General features: G+C 34.3%; 3 protein-coding genes across 5 annotated transcripts in view; 2 read left to right on the forward strand and 1 right to left on the reverse strand.

Annotated features, from left to right (window-relative positions):
- The window catches only part of LOC135841264 (nephrin-like), a 1,354,679-nt gene that overhangs the window by 270,969 nt on the left and 1,058,029 nt on the right, over positions 1–25,681 (reverse strand). The gene's annotated exons all lie outside the window — the stretch shown is intronic.
- Positions 255–4,403, forward strand: LOC135840989 (maltase A1-like). The gene is made up of 9 exons (XM_065357770.1): positions 255–661; positions 741–901; positions 2,350–2,487; positions 2,616–2,857; positions 2,962–3,157; positions 3,247–3,469; positions 3,653–3,848; positions 3,933–4,073; positions 4,155–4,403. Exons 1-9 carry the CDS (start codon positions 325–327, stop codon positions 4,231–4,233), a joined length of 1,713 nt encoding a protein of 570 aa, XP_065213842.1. The 5' UTR covers positions 255–324; the 3' UTR covers positions 4,234–4,403.
- LOC135840969 (maltase A1-like) lies at positions 17,662–24,093 on the forward strand. Of its 2 annotated transcripts, XM_065357735.1 has the most exons (9): positions 17,662–18,076; positions 18,157–18,317; positions 20,282–20,419; positions 20,549–20,790; positions 20,869–21,064; positions 21,156–21,378; positions 21,605–21,800; positions 21,882–22,021; positions 23,833–24,093. In XM_065357735.1, the coding sequence occupies exons 1-9, from the start codon at positions 17,740–17,742 to the stop codon at positions 23,910–23,912; spliced, it is 1,713 nt and encodes a 570-aa protein (XP_065213807.1). In that variant the 5' UTR covers positions 17,662–17,739; the 3' UTR covers positions 23,913–24,093. The 2 variants fall into 2 exon arrangements, with proteins under 2 accessions (XP_065213807.1, XP_065213808.1); XM_065357736.1 differs by lacking the exon at positions 21,882–22,021 and having other exon boundaries at positions 23,834–24,093.

Raw genomic sequence — 25,681 nt, forward strand, 5'->3', positions numbered from 1 at the left:
CTTCACTTTGAAGATTCTACTATACCTACCTGTACCTATGTAATCAAGTAACGACATCGTAATAATTTATTATTATTCTTCAATGCAAATCTCCACTTCACATATTTAACATACATAGGTATGTATTTATAACTCGAAAATAAAATCAGTACCAGGTACCCCATTGCACGCAGAGAAAATCATCGACAAATCTTTTTGAAAAATTATCAATGAACACTCGAATTCGATTGTATAAAAGAAAGTTTAATTATTTTCAACAGCATCATTCGAAATCATTAACCTGTTCATTTCAGTCGAAGTGTCTTAATTTTAGTCGTGAAAGAAATGAAAATGAAATTCGTTCAAATCACTGTAACGTTATCGTTTTTAATATCGAGTTGCTGGGCTTTAAACAGAACTTGGTGGAAGCACGATCTGACATATGGTATCTACCTGAAATCGTTCATGGATAGCAATGGAGATGGAATTGGAGATTTCAAAGGATTGATTTCCAAACTTGATTACATCGTCGATCTTGGAATAAAAACTATCTGGGTGTCACCATTCAACACTTCACCGCAGGCTGATGGAGGCTACGATATATCTGATTTTTGTGGAATCAATCCTATTTATGGTACAATGGAAGATTTCGATAAATTGATGAATGAAATGAAAAAACGAGGTAAATAATGACACATATTCTGTTCGAAGTTTGATTTTTGCGTAATATTAATATGCTTTTAATGGGCGTATCCCTACAGATCTGAACTTCGTCATGGATTTAGTGATTAATCACAGCAGCGATGAGCACGAATGGTTCGAAAAATCTGTAAATAGAGTGGAGCCATACACGAACTACTATGTATGGGTTGATCCGAAAGGGTACAATGGAAATGGAGATCCTATTCCACCAAATAATTGGGTAAGTTATTAAGTATGGAAAGTAACAAAGAAATCTCCATCAAACATATACAGGGCTTGCAAACCTAAAAACATGAACACTGATGAAACAAGAGCACTAAGAGCAGTAATTAAAGCTTTAACAAGCCATCAACTATTCGTTGATTGCAAACAGGTTTTTGCTTTTTGTAGTTTTTGTTAAGTACATATGTTGTTGGTTTTAGGATTTTTTTTTTTAGACAGCCAAAGCCAAAAACAAGAAATTTACTTACAGTTTTTACAGAGTTGAGTAATGAATTTGCAAAATTTGAAAAAGCCGAAAAAAAAACTAAATAAATAAAGCTTTTGGCTTGCTTTTAGCTTTTCAGTTTTCAATCGATACCGCTTTGGCCAGCTTTTAGGTTTGAAAATCCCCAAACTTCCTCGGCTTTCAGCTTTTAGGTTTTAGCTTTCGGATCATTAAAATATAAAATAATCAAAACATAATTAATTATTCTAATTCGAAATTATAAAATCTCTCATCTGGCAATGTTAAAGACTAATCACAGATTGATCCCTCCAAAATACTGTTCACTGTTTGGCTACAAATTGAAAAAAAAAAAACTTATGATCAAAATCCATTGCAATACGGTTTTTGGCTGCTAGCAGCAAAAACCCTAAAAACCAAAAGAATAAAAATACCATTTTCCTTACAAGATCAGATCAGGAAACACATAATTCTAAATCAACACGAAAAAACATATTTGAAATCACAAAAAAAAAATATATTTTATCACCTCAACACTGCTCTGGAAAAATCCGTTTTTGGAGTTGATACAGAAAAAAAAATTGATTTGTATTCCCCACAGAAAAATAATTTGAAATCTCAGGAAAAAATTCCGATTTGAATTTTTAAAATGAAATTCCAATCCACCATCACCTCAGATCACCACAAAATGCATTTCAAAACATCAACAAAAAAATCATACAAAGAATGATAAATTATTGGCAATCACTCACAAAAAAAATCACTAGAATTCGACAACTATTCAACAGAAAAAATTCTTCATTACATCAAAAATCAAAATTCTAAATCTTCGTCAAAAAAAAAACAAAAAAACAAAAAAATAAAAAACATTATTCTGAATTAACCCCGAAAAGTTTTGTTTCAAAACTCATCGAAAGAAAAAATTAGATATCAGAAATGACGAAAAAAAATTGAATCTGAACCGTCAACAAAACACCGTTTCGAGAAAGCCTATATAGACAATCCATCTATTCGCTGATCTGATTGCAAGATAGTTTTTGAATTTTGCTTTCACCATAAATTGGTTGATGGCTGCATTGGTTGCCATGTTCACATATTTATCAACTTGAGGCTCCCAGAAAAATTACAATTTCAAAGGCAGATGATGCCAGCAATAAAAACATGATTCAGTTTTGTTCATAAAGTACATATACCTACCTACTTGATTATTTCGGTGTTCACAGAGAAGTATGTTCGACTACGAAACACCCAGCTCAGCTTGGACTTGGAATGAAAAAAGAAAGCAATTCTACCTGCATCAGTTTCTAGTGAAACAGCCAGATCTCAATTTACGCGATGAACAACTTAAAACTGAACTAAAAGTACGTGCTTGCCTCACAAAATGACATTTTCAGCACCCATATTATTTTTCTAACCACAATTCGCTTACTGGAAGATTACTCGTGAATCGTGATCCAACATTAAAAATTCGTTGTGATGTCTATTCCAGAACATGATGAAATTTTGGCTAGACAAAGGCGTCGCTGCTTTTCGATTAGACGCGATAGGATTTTTCATGGAAGATCCCACATTTCGAGAAGACATCGACACAGAAACACTGATGAAAGTAGAAAATGCAGAGTCAGAGGCGGAAACTCCGCGAATTCATCATCAGGATACTTTCAAGTTCTTGCATGAATTACGCACGTTTTTCAGACAGTACGATCGTGAAAATAAGAGACAACGTGAAACGTGAGTGCAAATCTGGAAAATCCATCAAAACGATCAAATTTTTCAAAACAAAGTAAGAAATTAATGCGAGTGTAAAGAATGTTAATCTCAAAATTACTGAATAGGGTTGGACTTGGTGAAGTTTACGCTGCAATTAATACCAAAATGAAATACTACGGAACGAAGAGCGCCCCAGCGATGCATTATCCTTACAATTATCTACTGACACTGCTCAGAAAGTATTTAGATGCCGATCAGATGATACAATTTTTGAACCAATGGATTAAAAAATTACCCAAAGGAGCGACCTCGAATTGGGCGGTAAAATATCATTTGAAAATTTCCTCACCTTGTGTATCGCTCCATAATTATTCACCCATCCTCGTTTAATGAATTTTTTATGTCAACAGTTGGGAAACCACGACCACGGACGAATTTTCTACTACTTCAATAAGGAATATAATTCAATCTTATTGACCATCGTTACCATGTTACCTGGAGCTGCTTTAATTTGGTACGGAGAAGAGACCAGTCAAGAACTTTTCGATTTTTCACCAAACCCTAACAAGAATCTGATGGTTGAAAGGGATCATTTTCGATTACCTATGCAATGGGACGATTCGTTGAATGCAGGTAAGTTACATTTTCAATTATTATAATCGATATTCAGAATTTGATTATTTGTTTCCTTGTGTGAGAGTATTCATTTGGGCCTCGAATCACTGCCCACCAATCTGAATCCATCACTTCTCTCAAATGAATATTTTTGATAATTCCATTTCACATGCTAATTTCAAATCGAACTTTTGGCAACAGGTTTTACTTCCGGAGACAAACCGTGGGTACCCGTACATCCCAGTTATTATAGATCGAACGTGAAAGAACAATTGGCCAATAAAAACAGTACACTGTACTACTTCAAAGATCTAGTTTCCCTTCGAAAAACTGACACACTAAAATTTGGCGATTTGAAAATGTACTCGATATCAAAATGGGTGCTGGCGTTTACAAGGTAATTAAATTTCGGTCAAGTGATTAATTTATTAAAAATAATGCTTCGATGAAAGCTCACATCGACATGAATATCATTTTACAGAACTTTTCGTCGATCAAAATACGTTATTGTATTGAATCTGGGAACCGAGCCTCACCCAGCCAATTTACACGCAGAAATCGCGAATTTACCAACAAATCTAGAGGTGATAGCAGCAAGTCCGAATTCTGGATACATCAAAGGGTATGCTATAATTACATGTGCCTATATCAAGTTTTTAAATAAAATTCTTACGAAGGTTCTAATGAAGACATTGTTTTTCAGAGAAAAATTCAATACGATTTTAGATCATCGAAATGTATCGATGTTGAGACCACATTCCAGCATAGTGCTGTCCACATGAGGATACCAAAACTAGAGCTCCTTAATGGCGAAATTTTGATGATGCTGACACCCAACACCAGCCCATATAAATGACTCATAATGTAGTCCGACCGATCATGAATTCAAACGGATAAATTGCGCTTAATCATTTTATAAATTGATTTAATAAAGTTGGAAGTGCTCGTATAATACTTAATTCATATTTTTTTCTCTCAATAAGTACATAATGTACATACTTAAATGGGCCCTCGTGGACTTTTTTGATAGACAAAACATGGCATGATATAAAATTTTTCACATCTAATCCAACTCTCATCTCTTCCTTAAGATTTTCAGCCTTTTGGAAACCTTCTCTCACTATTCATCAACTTTCGCTTAAAAATGCGAGATATCTAACAACTTGAAAGAAATTCGAACACCGTTTGTTTTTTAAAGAGGTACTGTAAGTAATTTTCAAATTTTTCTCGAGTTTTTTATTATGAAAAAAACATTTTAATAAATGAACCTCTATCATCCCGCCTATAAGTAGGTCATGTTATTTTTTTTTTACCATTTTTCAAAACTTTTCAATCGCAATGATTTTCATCTCATTGTCAGTTGGACAATTTTTTGTTAACCCTTAAACACCCAGGCTAATCCTGAGATGTTGTGTGAAAATGCTTTCAATTTCCTGAATTAGATCATCACAAGCATCACGTTAACCCACAGTTTGCCCCCCTGCCCCTTAAAGCCGTCTCGTAAAAGCCATACCGATTTATTTAATTTTCCTTGAAAACCGAGAAAGCAAAAACCCCAATGAGGTCAATCATGGAACTGAATGATATAGTATCATTGGGTGTACTGAATGAGTGAAAGCGTATCCCCAAAGAACACCCCACCCCTTTTTGGGGGGCAAATTTTCAAAAAAGTTGGGATAAAAAAATTGGACCCATGCTCCATTTTTGGATAAACATATTGATGGTAGACCCTTCACAAAATGAAATCATGAAAGGTGTGAAAATGGTGGACCAGAGCGATTTTTTGAAAATTTGATTCCCTTGTCTCGATAAAAACCCGAAAAAACAGAGCATGAATACGCAAAGTACATAATATGGGAAATATTATCAAGTAGGCTTGAAATGACAGAAACAAGAATTGAAAGGAACACAGATGCTTTCAACAGCACATAAGTTCAGATAATCTACAATCCACCCATCAAATCTGTTTATCACTCCGTGGATATTCTTTCTCGATATTTGTCACCAAATAGTTACATCCTACAAAGGTTAGCAGTACGATTGTTTTTCTGCAGAAATATCGAAATAGGTTTATCTACCACTTTGAAAAGCTTTACACAGTAAAATTGCGCCCCACGTAGAAAAAGTACACTGGTGTCTATTGAAAAATCAGCAGTGTTTCTTAGTAAGGAATTGCCACTAGTGATTTACTTCTCCTACTCAAAATTATTAGTGATGAATTACTGCTGATTTCTCAGTAGAGTAGCACTACTGATCCACCTACGCAAATCAATGGTATTTCACTACTGTCTAGTATGTGTGTAGTAAATCACCACTGGCAATTCCTTACTAGGAAACACTACTCATTTCCAAGTGTGTGTCAGAAGTGTTTCACTACATGCTATCAGTACCAGTGGGGTGCAATAATTTTCAAAAATCAAAAAAATAGGGTTGGGGAATTTAATTTTGAATTTCCCTATCATTGTTGTAATGCTCACGTCATGTATGATTTTTCCTGCCTATAACATTTTTAGAAAATTCCTACACCTATACCTCGCGGGGATTCGAACCGGGGACCTACGGATGTCTGACTATACCACCCTAACCACCTGACTACTAGTGCACTACAGTAAATAGGGCATTTAAAGAATATATTTGTTTGCAAACACTCAATTTCAACAGTTTGTGAATTTGAATGTTAAAACTTGAAACTATGAATAATTGGTGAAGTTCTCAAGAGTGTCGATTTCATTTTTGAAAACTATTTGATCCCAAACCCAAAATGAGCTCTAAAGAGGGGGGGAGGCACAAAATTGCAAATTTTTTAAAGAAGTGCGCTGTGATGTCAAAATTTGAAATCTCAATGGTGCTGAATCAATTTTTGAAGACCATTTAACCCCAAACCCCAAAATGGGCTCCAGAAGGGGAGATATACAAAAGTACAAAACCAAAAATTATCAAAAAAAATATATATGGGTATCAAAATTTCAAATTTATGGGTTCAGAATTCATTTTTAAAGACAATTTGACCTCAAACCCCAAAATGGGCACCAATGGGAGAGGTACAAAATTGTAAACTTTTTAAAGAAGTACATTATTGATATCAAAATTTGAGTTTTCAATGTCACAGAATCCATTTTTGAAGACCATTCTATCCCAAATCCCAAAATGGGCTTCAAAAGGGGAGGTACAAAACCAAAATTTTGAAAAAATTTTGAAAAAGTGTGTTATTGATATCAAAATTCGAGTTTTCAATGGCCCAGAATCAATTTTTGAAGGCCATTCAATCCCAAACCCGAAAATGGGCTCCAAAGCTGGGGAGGTGCAAAAATTAAAATTTTCCAAAAAAAAGTGCAATATTGGTGTGAATTGAAAATTTGGATTTTCAATGGTGCAGATCAGACTTAATTTTTGAAAATCATTTGATCATAAAGCCTAAAACGATATCCACAGAGGAGATTCAAAACCAAAAATTAAATTTTCTTATATATTTGGACAAAGAATTCAGTTTTGAGAACAATTTGATCCTAATTTCCCAAAATGGACTTCAAAGGGGAGGTACAAAGTCGAAAATTTTCCAAAAAGATATAAAAATAGTACAATATTGGTATCAAAATCGGGATTTTCAATACCCAGAAATAATGTTTGAAGATCATGTGACCCCAAAACCCAAAATGAGCCTCAAAAAGGTGTAAATTTGCAAATCTTCTCAAAAAAAAAAGTACAATAAGTATCAGTATCAAAATCTGGATTTTCAATGGCACAGAATTTTTTATTGAAGATCATTAGACCCTAAATTTGAATCTGCAGTCCTTCATGTTCAAAATCGTAGGTATACATAATCTGATATCTGCATAGCATTCTTCAAAACTTTTGAATTTTTTTCCTCTTCTCCCACCCTATTTGGGGGATTTTTAGTTAACAGGGCAATTGGTTAATAACATAACTAGTAAGGTGTACGTTTACTAGTAAATATCTATTAGACCATTACTGTTCAGTAGGCAAACATGACTGCGGAGTGGTGCATTGTGTGGTAAATAATTATTGATGTGTAGTAAAAAACTACAACACATCTACTGAGTTGTAGTAAGTAACTACTGAGCCATACTACTCTGTAGGTGAACACCATTGTTGAGTGGTACATTGAATGGTGAAATATTGCCAATGTGTAGTTAAAAACTACTAATCTACCACTGAGCTGTAGTAAATAACTACTGAACTACTACTACTGAATAGGTAAACACCACTGTTGAGTGGTGTATTGAATGGTGAAGTATTATTGAGTAGTAGTTAGAAACTACTACTCTACTACTAAGCTATAGTAAATTACTGCAGAAGTCATACTGCCCTGCAGTGCAACACTACTGTCCAGTAATGAATCAAGTACTGAAAGCACTACTGATGTGGTGTGAATCACTACTTAGCACTACTGTTAAGTAGTGAATTACCACTGCCCCCTGTAAGTTTTTTCTACGTGGGGCAGCACTCCCTGGCATTTCATAATGTTCAAGCATTCATGAAGAAGTCACTATCCCTCCTCGATCATAGATAATGTAGTTCTACATCATGAAAATTGCACGAGCAGAAGTCGTCGTTTATAATCATGAGATTGTGTCTAGCTTATGACTACAGGATTCAGGGGATTTGAGATTCAGTAAAAAGCTTTCAACTGTTGTTCAACCACAACTGTGAACTTTTGAATGTTTTGAGAAATTCCTGCTGAAGTTGATATTCTTTCTCGATATTTGTCAACAAATAATTACATCCCGCAAAAGGTTAGTGGTACGATTGTTTTTCTGCAGAAGTATCGAAATAGGCTTATCTACCACTTTGAAAAGCTTTACACTGTCAAATTGCAGCTATTTCTGGCATTTCATAATGTTGAAGCATTCATGAAGAAGTCACTATCCCTACTCGATCATTGATAGTGTAGTTCAACATCATGAAATATCATGATTGGAAACAACGAATTCTGCTCAAGCAATTTTCAAGATGTACAACTTCACTATCAATGATTGAGGAGGGATAGTGACTTCTTCATGAATGCTTCAACATTATGAAATGCCAGAGACAGCTGCAATTTGACAGTGTAAAGCTTTTCAAAGTGGTAGATAAGCCTATTTCGATACTTCTGCAGAAAAACAATCGTAGCGCTTACCTTTTGCAGGATGTAACTATTTGTTGACAAATATCGAGAAAGAATATCAACTTCAGCAGGAATTTCTCAAAACATTCAAAAGTTCAGAGTTGTGGTTGAACAACAGTTGAAAGCTTTTTACTGAATGTCAAATCCCCTGAATCCTGTAGTCATAAGCTAGACACAATCTCATGATTGTAAACGACGACTTCTGCTCGTGCAATTTTCATGATGTAGAACTACATTATCTGTGATCGAGAAGGGATAGTGACTTCTTCATGAATGCTTGAACATTATGAAATGCCAGGGAGTGCTGCAATTTGACTGTGTAAAGCTTTTCAAAGTGGTAGATAAACCTATTTCGATATTTCTGCAGAAAAACAATTGTACTGCTAACCTTTGTAGGATGTAACTATTTGGTGACAAATATCGAGAAAGAATATCCACGGAGTGATAAACAGATTTGATGGGTGGATTGTAGATTATCTGAACTTATGTGCTGTTAAAAGCATCTGTGTTCCTTTCAATTCTTGTTTCTGTCATTTCAAGCCTACTTGATATTATTTCCCATATCGTCGCCTTAGTTGCAAAACCTTGTATCTCCAACTCTGAGATCACACCTTGTGTAAACCGTTCTTTTTGCACTGTAGCGCTCCCTATTGGACTTGAACGCTCAGAGAGGGTGGTCCCCCTCTGGTACCTATCTTTTAGTTGAGCGTTAAAGTCCAATAGGGAGCGCTACAGTGCAAAAAGAACGGTTTACACAAGGTGTGATCTCAGAGTTGGAGATACAAGGTTTTGCAACTAAGGCGACGATATTATGTACTTTGCGTATTCATGATCTGTTTTTTCGAGTTTTTATCGAGACAAGCGAATCAAATTTTCAAAAAATCGCTCTGGTCCACCATTTTCACACCTTTCATGATTTCATTTTGTGAAGGGTATACCATCAATATGTTTATCCAAAAATGGAGCATGGGTCCAATTTTTTTATCCCAACTTTTTTGAAAATTTGCCCCCCAAAAAGGGGTGGGGTGTTCTTTGGGGATATGCTTTCACTCATTCAGTACACCCAATGATACTATATCATTCAGTTCCATGATTGACCTCATTGGGGTTTTTGCTTTCTCGGTTTTCAAGGAAAATTAAATAAATCGGTACGGCTTTTACGAGACGGCTTTAAGGGGCTGGGGGGCAAACTGTGGGTTAAAGTGATGCTTGTGATGATCTAATTCAGGAAATTGAAAGCATTTTCACACAACATCTCAGGATTAGCCTGGGTGTTTAAGGGTTAATCTCTTACAATATTTATACAGTAAAAATGATGAGAATTAACTTCGAAGCAATACCAACATCCTTGAACCGAATTTTACGATTCTCAACCATTCTGGATCTTGAGTTTTCAACATACTTTTCGATTTCTACAGAATGTGTTGAATAAGTCTTTCGAAGACTGCCGAAATGAAAAATGAAACCCCCTCTTCTCAAGAGAAGCGGAAAAAGATCAAAAGCCCTACCAAAAATTAAAAAATTGGAGACATTCGAGAAGCTCAATACCATGACGCATTCCAGTACAATATGCAATTTCTGCCAGTCAAATAACGACTTGAAACAAATATTCATGGCAAACTGCTATATCTTATCAACACGAATGATGACGAAATGAATGCAACTGATTCGAAGGCAATGCCTGCGTATATAGGCCAATAAGCAAAGAGAAAATTATTTAGCTCATCAAGCTTTCACTGCAGGAAATTATTCAGAGTTGTCCAAAAATCTCAGATCGAGTAAAAAAAAATTGTTCGCGGCAACACTGATGATTGATTGATTTTTTTTTATTTAATAATTTTTAAATTTTTCAAAACGTTTTGAATTGTTTTCCACCTGCAGCAATTTTTACACCACAGACTCTCGGAAAATCAGAAAATTCCCCATTGTAGGTATTTTTTGTAATCTTTGTAATTTTCAAAATTGAGAATACGAAAAAATCTCACTCCAATTTTTTGATTTTATGTTAATGATCAGCATAAGAAATTGTACTTGCGGTAATTTCCTCAGACTTTTTAAGCCTCTTTTCCAGCTAATCTTTGATGCTTTGAAAATGTGGTAACCTCGATTTTCACTACTTATCCGAAAACAACCACTATGCCAAATTTTTATCAACTATAGTTTTCCAAAAAAAAAAGTTAAACCCGCACAAACTTTAAAATATTCATATTTTTCTAAAACCATCGAACACCCCTATTCTCCCCCCTCCATTCTCTTCGACAGGTTCGTTAAACCATTTTAAAAATCGCCGACACTAATAAAAAATTCACCTACTAAAAAATAATTTCAACCTGCCAAAAAATTGAAATTGTGATAAATCATCAAAAATAAAATTATCGAAAAATCCCCAAACAAAAATGAATACGTAGTAATTGAAAAAAAATGAATTTCGGCTTGAAGCATTTGAAATAACAATTAATGAAAACTCTGAAAAAAAAAATAGTTAGGTACTGTAAGTACGAAACAAATTGATGCAAAAATTAACGTGTAGAAAAAATTAGATCAGCAATCAAAAAACTAAATTGAAAAATGAAGGATATGTGAGATTTTTTGAAGAGTAAATTTTAAAACAATTAAAACATTTACCACGCACAAATAGTAGGTGGGTATTTGAAAAAATTAAAATTAAATTTCAAGACTCTTTTATCGCGTCTGTAATGTAAAAAAAAAAGTAAAAAATTGTTCAGTTTCGCTGTTTTAGATTACCTTCATGTAAAAAAAAATGCAAATCGGCCCTTTCGTATTCACTGAATATGATCGAAAACAGATTGGGCCTTTGGAAGAAAAAACGCAGATCGGCCCTTTGTCCGCAACCCCATCGATATCCAGTTTTCAAGATTGAACCCACTCAAACTTTACCATATCCATATAAAATGTTTTAAAAAATCACTGACACCAAATGCGAAAAGTTCGGTGATTTAACATGGAATAACTCAAAGGTGACTTACTCATCATCATAATATTGTTCTGATGGTGAAAATTTGTACTCACCTGTAACACAAAAGACACAAAATACGGATTAGTTGATTCTAAATTGATCATCTAACAACACAACGTAATCTAGGTACATATTATAACATCAGAAATCCACAAAAAAATTGCGCATGTGTCAAAGCTGAGACACTTCACATTAGAGTTAAGTAGACTATAGGCAATGGCGTGAGTTTTCTAGAGTGTTGAAATTTGATCAGGGAGATTTAAGTCAATTTGAAGTTGAAGTTGAATTTTTTTTTTGAATTTTTTCTCAAAAAGAGATTGTTTTTTTTTTTTTACAAGAACAATCTAAAGGGTCTTACCCTATAAGATGGGTGAGATGGCCTTTGATCCATGATGGTTCGAAATCGGTCTAAAAAGTCACTTCCGATGCAAAATCTCTCCATACATATTTTTGACCTCCCACCCTCTCCGGATTATTGAAGAGGGTGAGATGGATTGTTCGCAACAGTTGCTATGAATTTGTTTGTCATAAGAATTTCCCTAAAATCAGGAGGAAGCTCTGCAGCTTCACAATAGATGCTATCAATTGGAGAAGAATAAAGAGCATGTATGCAAATGCGCAAGGAGGAATTTTGAACAGTTTTGAGGATGTTTGTAGTTTTATTTGAGAGGTTTGTAAAGCATGGACTTCCATATTCAATATTACTACGTATCAGAGCTTTGTATGTACAAGTGGAGTAATAGTTGGCATGATGGGTTATACTTTGGATTTTTAACAATTTTTACTTTTTAATAAGTAAATTTAGCCATTTGTTAAGTTAAGGTTTTATGTTGAGAAAATGAGAAGTCCAGGTGAGTTTTTTAAATCAAATACAGGGTAGCTCAAAAGTCAGGCTGCAAATTTGCAAAATCAACAACCTTAGTAACATTTTCGTAGAATTTTCAACGCAAAAAATCATCTATAATACCACGTTAAAATCATGTCAAAGCATAAGAAAGTAGGTAGTGATAATCAAAGTTCAAAATGCTGTAAATACACCTGTGTATAAGTCAAGGAATTTGGTATTTGATTTACAAACTAAAGGATGTGGTTTGAATTCAAGAATGGGTTCTGAGTAACCTGTACAATTGTCGACGTCGACATTTACATTGACTACATTTTTTTCCAACATAATGATGGAAAAGTGACCAATAAGTTATTTAATAGGAATCTTCTATCCGTAAAGAAACCAGGTTAATGAAAATTTTCGAAATTTTCTCATTATTTCTGACACTTTGACATGTCATTTCGACATGTAGATGTAAATTTCAATGCTCAAAATTTACATCTAAAACTATGTCGACAAATTTCTCAGAATTAAAATTTCTGTTTTAGTGTTTAAAAAAGTTCAGTAAACATTTAAAAATATGAACTTATTTAAAGAGAGAAACAAATTTTGAATAACATTGATAAAATTATTCACTTTTTCATAGTTTGGAGTTGTCAATGTTAAGTATGTTGATGTGAAAGTCGATCATCCACAAATACATCAACACCAACATCCACCAAATTTTCAAAGATTTCTCAAATTTGAAAAATTACGTTGATTTTAGCTTTGTTCTTTTCGCACAAATTTACTGCACTAGTGTACACTGGTGTAGAAAGTGTAGGATTTTTGTTCTTTTCATTTTTTTTTTACACTAGTGCAGGCAAGTTTGTGTTCTATTCAGTCGAGTGTACTCTGGTGTAATGCATTGGTGTAGTTGGTGCATACACCATCTACTCCTGCTCTGGAGGAGGAGTAGATGGTGTACACCATGCACACTGAAATTGAATTGATTGTTGATGATAATTTGTTTGCGTTTGCGTTCAAATGTGAATTAATTTATTGAAGAAAAGTTGTAAATGGAGAGTGAAATTGTAAAAAAGCTTATTTCATTCTATTTACAAACTATCGGAAGTGATGATGATAACAAAAATGGGATGAAAAAAACATCACCAAAGAAATGTTACACCACCACATACACTGGTGTGAGTGGTGCATGAGTGGAGTACACCACTTACTCCAGTGTAATACACCAAGCTACACCAGTGTAAAAAATAAATGCGAAAAGAACAAAGCTATTGTGAATGTATTTGTTGATGTTGAATTTCACATCAACATTAACATTGACATGTTGTTGACATGAAAATGTATTGGGTAGTTTAGTACTCTTAGATAAGTTATTGCACCTTTAAATATAAAGAGTTTAATGTTCAACTACTGAATTGTATGGGCTTTCTGTCTATACTTCTCAGAGGTGGCCTACGCGTTGATGCTGCTTTCAGTGAGAAGCAATGGCCACCTAAGAGTGAAAGAGAAAATCATTTTTGGAAAAAAATTTTCAATTTTGAAACTAAAATTTTACATTTTGCATAGCTGGAGGTCGACTTAAATTTCGATGCCAATGTTGACCCGTCCACATACGTCACATTTGGATCCCACATGTCAATGTAAATTTTGACCCTATGTCGAGCCAATTGTCAATATAAATGCCGATCAACATTGGTCGACAATTACGTCAACAATTGGCTCGACACAGAGTCAAAATTCACATCGACATGTGGCATCCAGAAGTGACGGATGTGGATGGGTCGACATTCACATCAAAATTAGCATGGTCATTGTTGTACAGGAAGTTCAATTTCTTTTAGTAAAAAGCATACAGTGAGTTTTAGATTCAGAAAATGTTAGTCTATATGATTCAGTCCATTTTTCAATACAATTGAGCGTTTTTTGGATCATTTTTGAGGCTAGTTTGATTTTATTTGAGCGCATTGAAATGTTTATAAATCATCTGCAAAAATTCTTAAGGAAAAAGGTTGGGGATAGAATAATATGTACTAGCCTACAGATATGTATCATCAATTAGGAGTAGGATAGTAAGCACAGAGCTTGGAGGGACTCCATTTTCAACATCAAAAAGTTCTGAGTATGTATTCTCAATCCTGACTCTGACGGTAAGATTCTACAATTTAATAAAAAGTTTTGAATAAAGTAAGCTAAATGACCTCAAATTCCTATGGAATGTATTTTTTTGAAGTATTTTGTATCTCCATGCTTTGTCAAAATCTTTTTCAAGATCAAAGAAGATTGAGAGTACAGATTCTTTATTTTGAAAGGCAGTAGGTATTGATTTCCTGTGTAAGACTAAAAATATGGTCCTGAGTAGATCAATCTTTTTTTCCGAAAGCCACTTTGAGAAGAACTGAGGGAATTTGTATAGTCAATATACCATGTTTCATGACCATTTTTTCTAGAATTTTATATGTGACAGAAGTTGAGGAAATAGGCCTTAAACTGGAGGGAAGGTGAGCGTTTTTCTCAGGTACAAGTATGGGAATGGCATGACAGTTGCAGTTTTCCATGTTTGAGGAAAGGAATCTGAAGACCAGATTTTATTATAGAGGTTTAGTAAATTATTTTTGCTAGTGTTGGAAAGATGTTTCAACATAAATAGGTATGGTTCATACACCTTACAGTAGTTTATTTATAGAGAAAGGTGCATTGTATGGTTCAAGATCATCAGATGAAAAATCAAGTACTGAATTTGTGAGTAGCAGGATGCCAGTAACTACCTTAGCACTTATTAGTATAACTCCCCTTTTTGCACAATATTACTCGATCTATTTATAGAGAGAGACTTCGTTACTTGCTCTCTCTAAAATTATATCTATGTCTTCTTCTTCTACTGGAAGTATGGGGAACGTGGGAGATTTTCTGCTCGTGGATCCGGCAACTATTGCAAGATCACGAGCAAGGCTCTGCACTTAGTACCGGAATCTCAAGCTCTCTGGAGCTAAGTCAATGTTGTAAATATGTATTCTCGCTTCGGCAACCGAAAATGTGACAGCGCATTGTCCTTACGACAATGTCCTATTTATTGCGTTTAACCCACTTCTAGAGTGGTAATTTGTGTTTCCTTGAACATATTGATTAATCCTACTTAATCAATATGGTTCTTTTGGATGCATTTTTGATCAACCCGGGCATCAAAGGCATTTCTCGCGATATACATGGTCCTCGTGTAGTACGTACCTATCAAGTACCAGGATTTAATGAGTACATCGATTGGATAGGTAATATATACAGTGTCTTTGGTAAGTATTGAGAAATACTTATTTGGGCCTGATGGTTCCCTCAATTAATTATAGTTTAGTATTAATTGATTGAGTTAGTCGAAGTAGGAATATTATATTTATGAGACCTACCAAATTAACTCGTAACAATTGTAACTACATCTCAATTATTTGTGACATTCTGATCAGTTACGTATTAGGTAGTCACTTAATACATAATTGGTTAGAATTATTATATTTATCCAGGTTGTAAGTGGCAGGTAACGCGCCTGACCATTTCATTATGTTCAATTGTGTAGTTTGTAATTGCCCTCACGCACCTTTTCAAATGTAACTAATATTTGATAAAAACATTTTAGTAGTCTCCACGAATGTGTTTTATTATTATTAGAGTACATATGTGACTAGTTAGGACAAATTATCTACCCCATATCATCTCTATAGCTATCCAGGTAAGTGGTAATTATTCCCCACTTAGGGAATAATTATTGTCCCGATCCAGTAGGAATAAAATAACACTATTCCCACCATCTAGGCAATTCCCAACCTCACTATATCAAATTTTTAGTTTGGTTTTTAATTGTTTGAAAAACTTCACTAAGTATAGGAACTTGTTGCTGAAACTATGGCAAAAGATTGAGCCATGGTATTGGTTATGTTGTCTAATGAGGTAATAAATAAAGTCATTGTTATAGAGAAGATACGAAATTTTAGATGGGATATAGCAGCCTTTTAATATTCGTATTTTTGTCCACATTTTCATTTTATACTAGTACCTACTGTGAGTAATATTCAACATAAATTTGGTCCAACTATCCCTTTGTTTTGATAGATTTGTTCGGCGTGCAATTGCTCGTTTTTTCTTAAAGTCTATGAAATTATCAGTAAAAGGATGATAATCCCCTAAAGTATAACATATTATTTTTCTAAGGTCCCAAAAGGATAAAAATTTCGTAAAAAAATATAATGATACTTGAGGGTCAAAAATACCAAAAAACGTGTTTAAAAAATTATACCTCGCAATTTTTACTGTTAGTAAAAAGCATAAAATAAGTTAAAAAACGAAATTTTGAGGGGTAAATATGAATGGAGGTGGTTGAAAGTTCTTATAAGCATACTTACCTCTGTTGTTCACCACACCACACCACGCTACAAAATATTCACAAAAAAAAACCGTCGATGGCAATTATGGCATTTCGATAGTCCTCAAAAAAAAAAATCCAAAGTTTGAGAGTGCGTGATAGGACGAGGCAATCGGTGTACCTTCGGAGCCGCCAATCACAGAAGCTGTTTTTTATCAGTTGAACTGTGGCGTGTTCATTTTATTTTTAAGATTTGCAAATAGGAACGTGTCAAAACTGCGGCATATCTTTTAAATATTGTAAACAACACTCTTATAAAACGAAAGATACTGTCAGATACCTACTACAAATAAGGAACCAGCTTATAAGTAGATTACAGGTACGTGGGATAGAAAATTGCCGAATGAATCGAATATCGCGAGGTTTGATTACTCGATTTTTAAAGTATAAATAAAACCCTTAAAAGACTGTAGATATGCGGAGGGACCATTTAAAAATTACATAAGCAGGAAGCGGCCAATGGCTCTCGAAATTCACGATTCGTAATTTAACTTTTTTTTATGAGCATCCTACACCCACGTATGTATAATCGAATTCGAGTGTTCACAGAAATTTTTTGAATACAGATTGTTGATGATTTTCTCTACGGTTTGATGCTACGATAGTACATAGAATCTTGACAGTGAAGTAGGTAGGTATGTACATTTCATTGCCAAATACACTTCACTTTCAAGGTGTTCTACTGTACTTGTAGGTATGATTCAAATAACAACTTCGTGATTTATACCTTTTCCAGGAAATTCTATGGAATAATACGATTCTTAGAAAAATGAAAATGCAAAATGAATTATCAACAATAAAATTTAAAATATATATTATCAGTAAACACTCGAATTCGATTGTACATATAAAAGAAAGTATAATTATGTCCACCATCATCATTCGGACTCGTTAACCTGTTCTTTTGGGTCAAGAGCTATGTCGCATAATTACAATTGTGAAAGAAATGAAAATGAAATTCGTTCAAATCACTGTCACGTTATCGTTTTTAATATCCAGTTGCTGGGCTTTAAACAGAACTTGGTGGAAGCACGATCTCACCTATGGTATCTACCTGAAATCGTTCATGGATAGCAATGGAGATGGAATTGGAGATTTCAAAGGATTGATTTCCAAACTGGATTACATTGCCGGTCTTGGAATAAAAACTATCTGGATGTCACCGTTCAACCCTTCGCCGCAGGCTGATGGAGGCTACGATATATCTGATTTTTGTGGAATCAATCCCATCTATGGTACAATGGAAGATTTCGAAGAATTCATGAAAGAAATGAAAAAACGAGGTCAATAATGACACATTTTCTGTTCGAAGTTTGATTCGCGTAATATTATTGTGCTTTTATTAATGGACGTATCCCTACAGATCTCAACTTCGTCATGGATTTAGTGCTTAATCACAGCAGCGATGAGCACGAATGGTTCGAAAAATCTGTAAATAGAGTGGAGCCATATACGGACTACTATGTATGGGCTGATCCGAAAGGGTACGATAGCGAAGGAAATCCTATTCCACCAAATAATTGGGTAAGTTGTACGACAAGTACGAACAAAGAACTGGTCATTAAACATTTACAGGGTTGCAAACCTAAATACGTGAACCGATAAAAAAAAGAGCACGCAAAAAATATTCCAAAAAAAAACACATTTTCCAGAGAGAGGAAGGAAACAATTATTCTAAATCTCCACGAAAAAATGTATTCACAAAATAATAAGAAAAAATCGATTTGATTACCTCTCCCTCCCCAAATTCACAAAACTAAAAACTTCCATTTGAAAAAAAATTCTACATCCAATTCTCTACAAATTTTGTCCATCAACGTTTCCCCCTCTGACCATGAAAAGGGGGATGAGGCCTATGAAAATTGTTTTTTCAGAAAAAAATACAGTGAAAAATTACTGATTGTGAGCTATTTTAAATGTTAAATCAACCCCGGAGGAGGAATAGTGAAAATTTAGGGGTGGGGCTGAGTGCTTCGTACAGAGCTAGGTGAGTTTAGCAGAAAATATAACGTCATATTCGTGCTCAGCGGTATTGAATCAAGTGAAAACGACACCATTGTCATCAAAATAACTTTCTTTCAAAAATAGTGAAAATTGTGGAGGGGGTCGAGGGGCTCTGGAGAGGGTTAGGTGAGTGTAGAAGAAAATCTGAAGTCATATTCGTGCTCAGCGGTATCGAATCATATCAAAACGATACCTTACTCACATTAATAGTTATTTTTCTCAAAATTCCCATTTCACTCCCACCCCCCCAAAGACACATTCTTTCAAATTTTCACCGCGGCGCACCAAAGCAAAAATTTCTAAAAAAGTAATGTTTTGGGGCCAAAAATACATCCAAAAAACGTGTTTCCAAAATTGTACTTCGCAATCTGGATTGTTGATGGGCATAAAAAAATTTTAAAAACGCTATTTTTAGGAGTAAATATGAGGGAAGGGAGTTGAAAATTTTTGTGCGGATACCTACCAAGGATAAACATAAACATAACATACTAGAAACATTTCAAAATCGGTTAGAATGGGGTGGAGATAGAGAAAATAATTGGTTATTGAAATTTCAAAAAAGGGGAGGGGCTGTGGGACTGAAAATTTCCATGTAAAAGTTTCCCAATGGTACATGGTACCCACTTCCATGCTAATCTCAATACGAACGCTTTCGGGGGTCATTTCACCCCTTTTAAGTAGATGTAAAAGGCTGATCCTGGCCCATTTTTGGCACTTTTGGCCCATAAACTGTGCCAGAATCCACCCTAACGAATCTCTGTATATAGTTCGCGATCTTTTTTATATGCACTCGGAGGTCATATTAGGGTGGATTCTGGCACAGTTTATGGGCCAAAAGTGCCAAAATGGGCCAGAATAAGCCTTTTACATCTACTCTCTTATGCGCCTAAAGTCTTTGTGTCTTTTTCAGAAAACCCACCTGGTTGTCCCCCCCCCCCCCTGGAAGGTACAAAAACAGTTGATGCATCACTACATTGGAAATTTAACGTAGATTCTTTTTTCTAATCACATTTTTCATTAAAATGGAATGTGGGGGTAAGAAAATGGCGAAAAACTGGTTTGGAGGGCTAAAATCCACTCTGGGGGAGAACGCTCACCAGGGACACGAAGAGGCCTCAGATTAGTGTTTAGCACATAAAAATGGACCAGTATACTTACCAAAATTCAGCTTTCCACCTCTTTTTTCCCAATGACCCACATTTTTCAGCTAATTTTCCTGGACTAAAATAAGTTTTTCTATGACCACAGAAAGAATCATCTGAAATCTTAAAAAAATTCTGAACAGAATTTGAAAAATGGAATTCTAAATCACCATCTCCCCAGATCACCACAAAATTGCATTCCGAAAAATCAACAAAAAAATCATTCAAAATTACAAAGAAAAAAGGTGTTTGAAACCACAAGATAGTGCGTGTGCCATTATCGTAAATATATTTGAATTTTGTTTTTTTGATGCCTAATTTATCAATACGATGATGTTACAGAAAAGTATAATGGACTTCATAACTCCCAGTTCAGGATGGACTTGGAATGAAAAAAGGCATCAATTCTATTTTCATCAGTTTCTAGCGAAACAGCCAGACTTCAATCTACGTAATGAACAACTTAAAACTGAACTCAAAGTATGTGCCTGTCTCGCAAAAGGACATTTTCAACACCTATGTTTTCTAGTCACATTATATTGCTCATCAAGTACCTACTGGAAAATTTCTAATAAATTTAACACTAAAATTTTTTTGCATGCACTGCAGAACATGATGAAATTTTGGCTGGACAAAGGCGTCGCTGCTTTTCGATTAGATGCTGTAGAATGCCTAATGGAAGATCCCTTACATCGAGATGACATCGACACAGAATCTTTCATAAAAGCAATATGTGCAGAGTCCGAAATGGAAACTCCTCGACTCCATCATCCGGATACTTTCAAGTTCTTGCATGAATTACGCATGTTTTTAAGACAGTACGATCGTGAAAATAAGAAACAACGTGAAACGTAAGTCAGTAAGATCGAATTTTTCAACAAAAAAAAGTATGACGAGCATAAAAAACGCGATCTTATTTCCCTAATTAGAGCCCTATTCGGTGAAATTTACACTACGGTTAACATCAAAATGAGATACTACGGAACGAAGAGCGCCCCACAGACGCATTATCCTTACAATTATCTATTGACCGTGCTCAGGAAGTATTTAGATGCCGAACAGATGATCGAATATTTGAACCAATGGATTAAAAAATTACCCAAAGGAGCAACCTCGAATTGGGCGGTAAAATATCATTTGAAAATTTCATCACCTTGTATATCGCTCCATTTATTATTCACCCCTCCTCGTTTAATGAATTTTTTTATGCCAACAGTTGGGAAACCACGACCAAGGACGAATTTTCTACTGGTTCAACAAGGAATATAATTCAATTTTATTGTCTCTTGTTACAATGCTACCTGGAGCTGCTTTAATTTGGTACGGGGAAGAGACCAGTCAAGAACTGTTCGATTTTTCACCCGACCCCAACAAGAATCTGTATGTTGAAAGGGATCATTTTCGTTTACCTATGCAATGGGACGATTCCTTGAATGCAGGTCAGTTTCATTTTCTATTATGGTCGATATTCAGAATTTTGATTTTTGTGTGGGTGTATTTCACTGGTGCCTCGAGTCACCGTACAAAAATTTGAACCCAACACCTCTATTTGATGAATTTTTTTGATTACCTATCCCATTTCACATGCTTGGTTCAGTATGTTAAAATGCGGTAGGCAACCAGCAAAAAGTCCACATTCATTTCAAATCAAATTTTTTGCAACAGGTTTTACTTCCGGAGACAAACCATGGGTTCCAGTACATCCCAGTTATTATAGGTCGAACGTCAAAGAACAATTGGCCAATAAGAACAGTACACTGTACTACTTCAAAGATCTAATTTCCCTTCGAAAAACTGAAACCCTGAAATTTGGCGATTTGAAAATGTACGCGATATCAAAATGGGTGCTGGCATTTACAAGGTAATTAAACTTCGATCAGATAAATTTTTATAAATGATATTTCGATAAAAAGTTTCACACGGAATGATGATGGTTTTATAGAACTTTTGGTCAATCAAAATACGTTATTGTATTGAATCTTGGCACCGAACCTCATACAGCCAATTTACACGCTGAAATCGCTAATTTACCAACAAGTCTGGAGGTGGTAGCTGCAAGTCCCAATTCTGGATTTACCAAAGGATATGCTATAAACCACATGTGCCTTGGGGTGTACTTTATTTGTATAGTAAAAAATTTTTTTTGCTCCCACTCCCCAAAAACGTGACCTCAGGTGAGAAAATATTACTCTGAAAATTTCAGCCCCCTAGGTGAAAAAAAAGTCGCGCATGTGGGCCCCAAATTTTCCCATATGAAAAAATTGGCAAAATTTTTAAAATTCTGAACTTTCTAGTTCTAACACCTCAGTTAAGTCCCTACTTACGTAAAATCAACCTATATATCAATTTTAGCCCCCTATCTCCACTCAAGACTAACCAGTGGATTAGAGGGGAGAGCTCATATTTATTTTTTTTTCACATCATAATCCTTGGATTTGGTCTATTTTCATTGGAAATACTGTTAAATATTTTATAACCTGTCTACATGATGAAAAGGTGGAACTTGTCTCCTTCCCCAGAAAATGAAAAAAGATGAATATTATTACATTTTTTTCTTCCATATTTTAATCCTTGGGTTTGGTCAATCTTCATCAGAAAAGCACTACTTACCTACGAATTTTGACTTTGAGAAACATTGAAGCAGACGTTTTGTATAATAAAATTACCTATGACAAATTTTCACAGAAGACTTATTGACGTTCTGATGTTTTGTAATGTAAGACTTGAAAACTTGAAAAAAAAAATCGTCAAGAATCCCTATTAATGAGATTTCATTTTTGAGTTTTAAGCAAAGAAACATATCCATGACTTGAAACTATCTTTGCAGAGGAGACTTTACCTCCATTCCAAAAAAAAAATTCAACTTCGTGGATCTGTATCATCTATGTAAGTGGTGCGTATTGTAGAGGGGATTGAGAAAAGGGGTTTCTGGAAAAAAAATTATCTAGAAGCATTCTGCACAGAGATGAAAAATTGTCACCTTATTAAGAGTACCTATACTAGACATCAATTTTCATCTTTCTCAATATCCTTCAATTTTGGAGGTCTCATAAAAAAAGACCACCATCATTTGGAGGACAAAGGGGTGCTTTTCTTGAAAAAGTGGTTATCTAAAAGTACTTTGCTCAGAAATGAAACATTATCAAACAATTTGTATAAATATGAATTTTTCATTTTTTTTGTTGATTTTTTTCAACTTTGAGGGACTTTATAGGTAACCAACATGATTTGGGAGACTGGGGGAAGGTTTTTTTTGAAAAAGTGTTCATTCAGAAAGATTCTGCACATAAATAAAAAATTTTCAAAAAATGTCTACAGACATCAATTTTTAATATTTTTTGTATTTTTCCCAAATTTGAGGGGCTCCATGCAAGGGAGCTAAAATCATTTGGGGCTCCAACAATGGGGTTTTCTTGAAAAGGGGGTTATCTGGAATAATTCTAATGTGGCAATGAGATATTTTCATCAAATTTTCCATAACTTTGATTTATTATCATTTTTTGTGATTTTTTCAACTTTGAGGGGCTCCTTACTAGGGGGCCAATATGGTTTGAAGGACCGGAGAAGTTTTTTCCTTAAAAAGGGGATTATTTAGAAACATTCTGGGGCAGAAACAAAAAATTTTCTTGAATAGAACTTTTTTTGATTTTTTACCCACTTAGGGGACTACCGGCACCACTTTTTTTTTACAGATAGGGGGAAAATAAAAAATAGGGAATTATTATCTCACCTGAGGTCATGTTTTTGGGGGGGGGGGGGGGTGGGAGCAACAAAATTCGAACTTTTAAAGTAAGGTAGGTACACCCTAATGTGCCTATCTTATATGTATGTATCAAGTTTATGAGTAAAATTCCTACTTCCCTGGAAGGTTCTAATGAATAAATTATTTTTCAGAGAAAAATTCAATACGATTTTAGATCATCGAAACTTATCGATGCTGAGACCACATTCCAGCATAGTGCTGTCAACATGAGAATCGCGGAAAATATTGCTTCTTAATGGCGAAATGTCGATGATGCTGACACTCAACATCAGTCCGCATGAATAACTTATAAAGAAGCTCGACCAATCATAAATTTAAACCAATAAATTGCGCTTAATTATCTTTTATAATTATGTAGATAATTTAATAAAGTTGGAATTATGATACTCAATTCATTGTTTTTTTCTCTCAAGAAGTACATACATGAATGGGTCACTTGGACTTTTTTTGGAATGGCAAAACACTGCAAGATATTAAATTCCTCACAATCATCTATAATTCAACTATGCATCAGTATCTTTTGCTTAAGATTTTCAGCTTTTTGGAAGCCTTACCTCATCAGTGATCAACTCTCGTCAAGCACAATTTATTTTTTCAAGTTGCACTGACGCACTTGAAAAAAACTTAACTTATTCAAAAATTAGAAATCTCAATTCACGTTATGCAATTTTATTAACACGAATGATGACGAAATGTATGCAAATGATATGCAGGCAACACCCTACGTATACGTGAATAAACAAAAATAAAATATTTTCAGCTCATGAAGCTTTCACGGCAGAAAATTATTTAGAGCTGTCTCAAATTCTCAGATCGAGTGAAAAAAAAATTGTTCATGGCAACACTGATGTCTGATTGTTTTTTTTAATTCAATAATTTTTCAATTTTTTAAAACGTTTTGAATTTTTGAATCTGCAAAAAAATTGAAATTTCGGAAAATGAATCATCTAAAATAAAACTATGGAAAAATCATCACAAATGAACGGAAAATTACCAAACAAATGAGCATGGTCATAATAATTGAAAAAAAAAATGAATGAAACGTCAAAAAACTAAAACTTCAATAAATCAATGGAAAAGATGGTTAAAAAATGAAAGTGATATGATTTTTTGAAAAAATGTATCAAAATTAATGTAGGTAGAAAAAATATCGCAAATCAATTTTAAAAAATCAAAACAAATCACCATGTACAAAAATGTATTAATTGAAAAAATCCAAATTCACTTACTAAAAAACATGTTTGGAAAATTGAAGTGATAATTTTTTATGAAAAATAGAATAAAATTATTCAGGAAAAAACATCGAGAACAAATTTAAAAAAAAATAAAAACAATGACCACGCACAAATAGTAAGTACGTATATAATTGAAAAAATTAAAATCAAATTCAACGTACCAATATAGAGACTAAACAGCAAACCGAAATACCTTTCAACAACACTGAATTTTGAAACAACACGAAAATCTTTTGTACTTATGTTTGAATTTTGTATTCATCAAAGATCGCCAACCCTCGATCATTTTTGAAAATTTTTCAATCTTTTTGATCGAAATTGAAAATCAGTCGATCGAATACATCGACTTTAGAAGAATCAATATAGGTATTATAATAATAATGTAAAAAGGTAATTTCAAAAACAATCGAATTCGAGTGTTCACTGTTGAAGTGATAATTTTTTAAGAAGAGTTGTTGATGATTTCTCTGCGTTTTAATGCAACGATGGTGCAATGGTACCTGGTACAGATTTTATTTTCGAATTATAAATTATCAATCTGTAAAGTACAGTTTTATCTTGAAAAACAATACATTACGATGTCGTTACTTGATACTCGTACGTATAGGAACAGAGAATCTTGAAAGTGAAGTATGTTGTCAATGAAATGTACTTCACTTCCAAGGTTTTACTATACCTACCCACGTATCAAGTAACGACATCGTAATTCATTATTTTTCAAGACAAAACTCCACTTCACAGATT

The sequence above is a fragment of the Planococcus citri genome, chromosome 3, assembly GCF_950023065.1.
Source record: "Planococcus citri chromosome 3, ihPlaCitr1.1, whole genome shotgun sequence".
Taxonomy (NCBI): Eukaryota; Metazoa; Arthropoda; class Insecta; order Hemiptera; family Pseudococcidae; genus Planococcus; species Planococcus citri.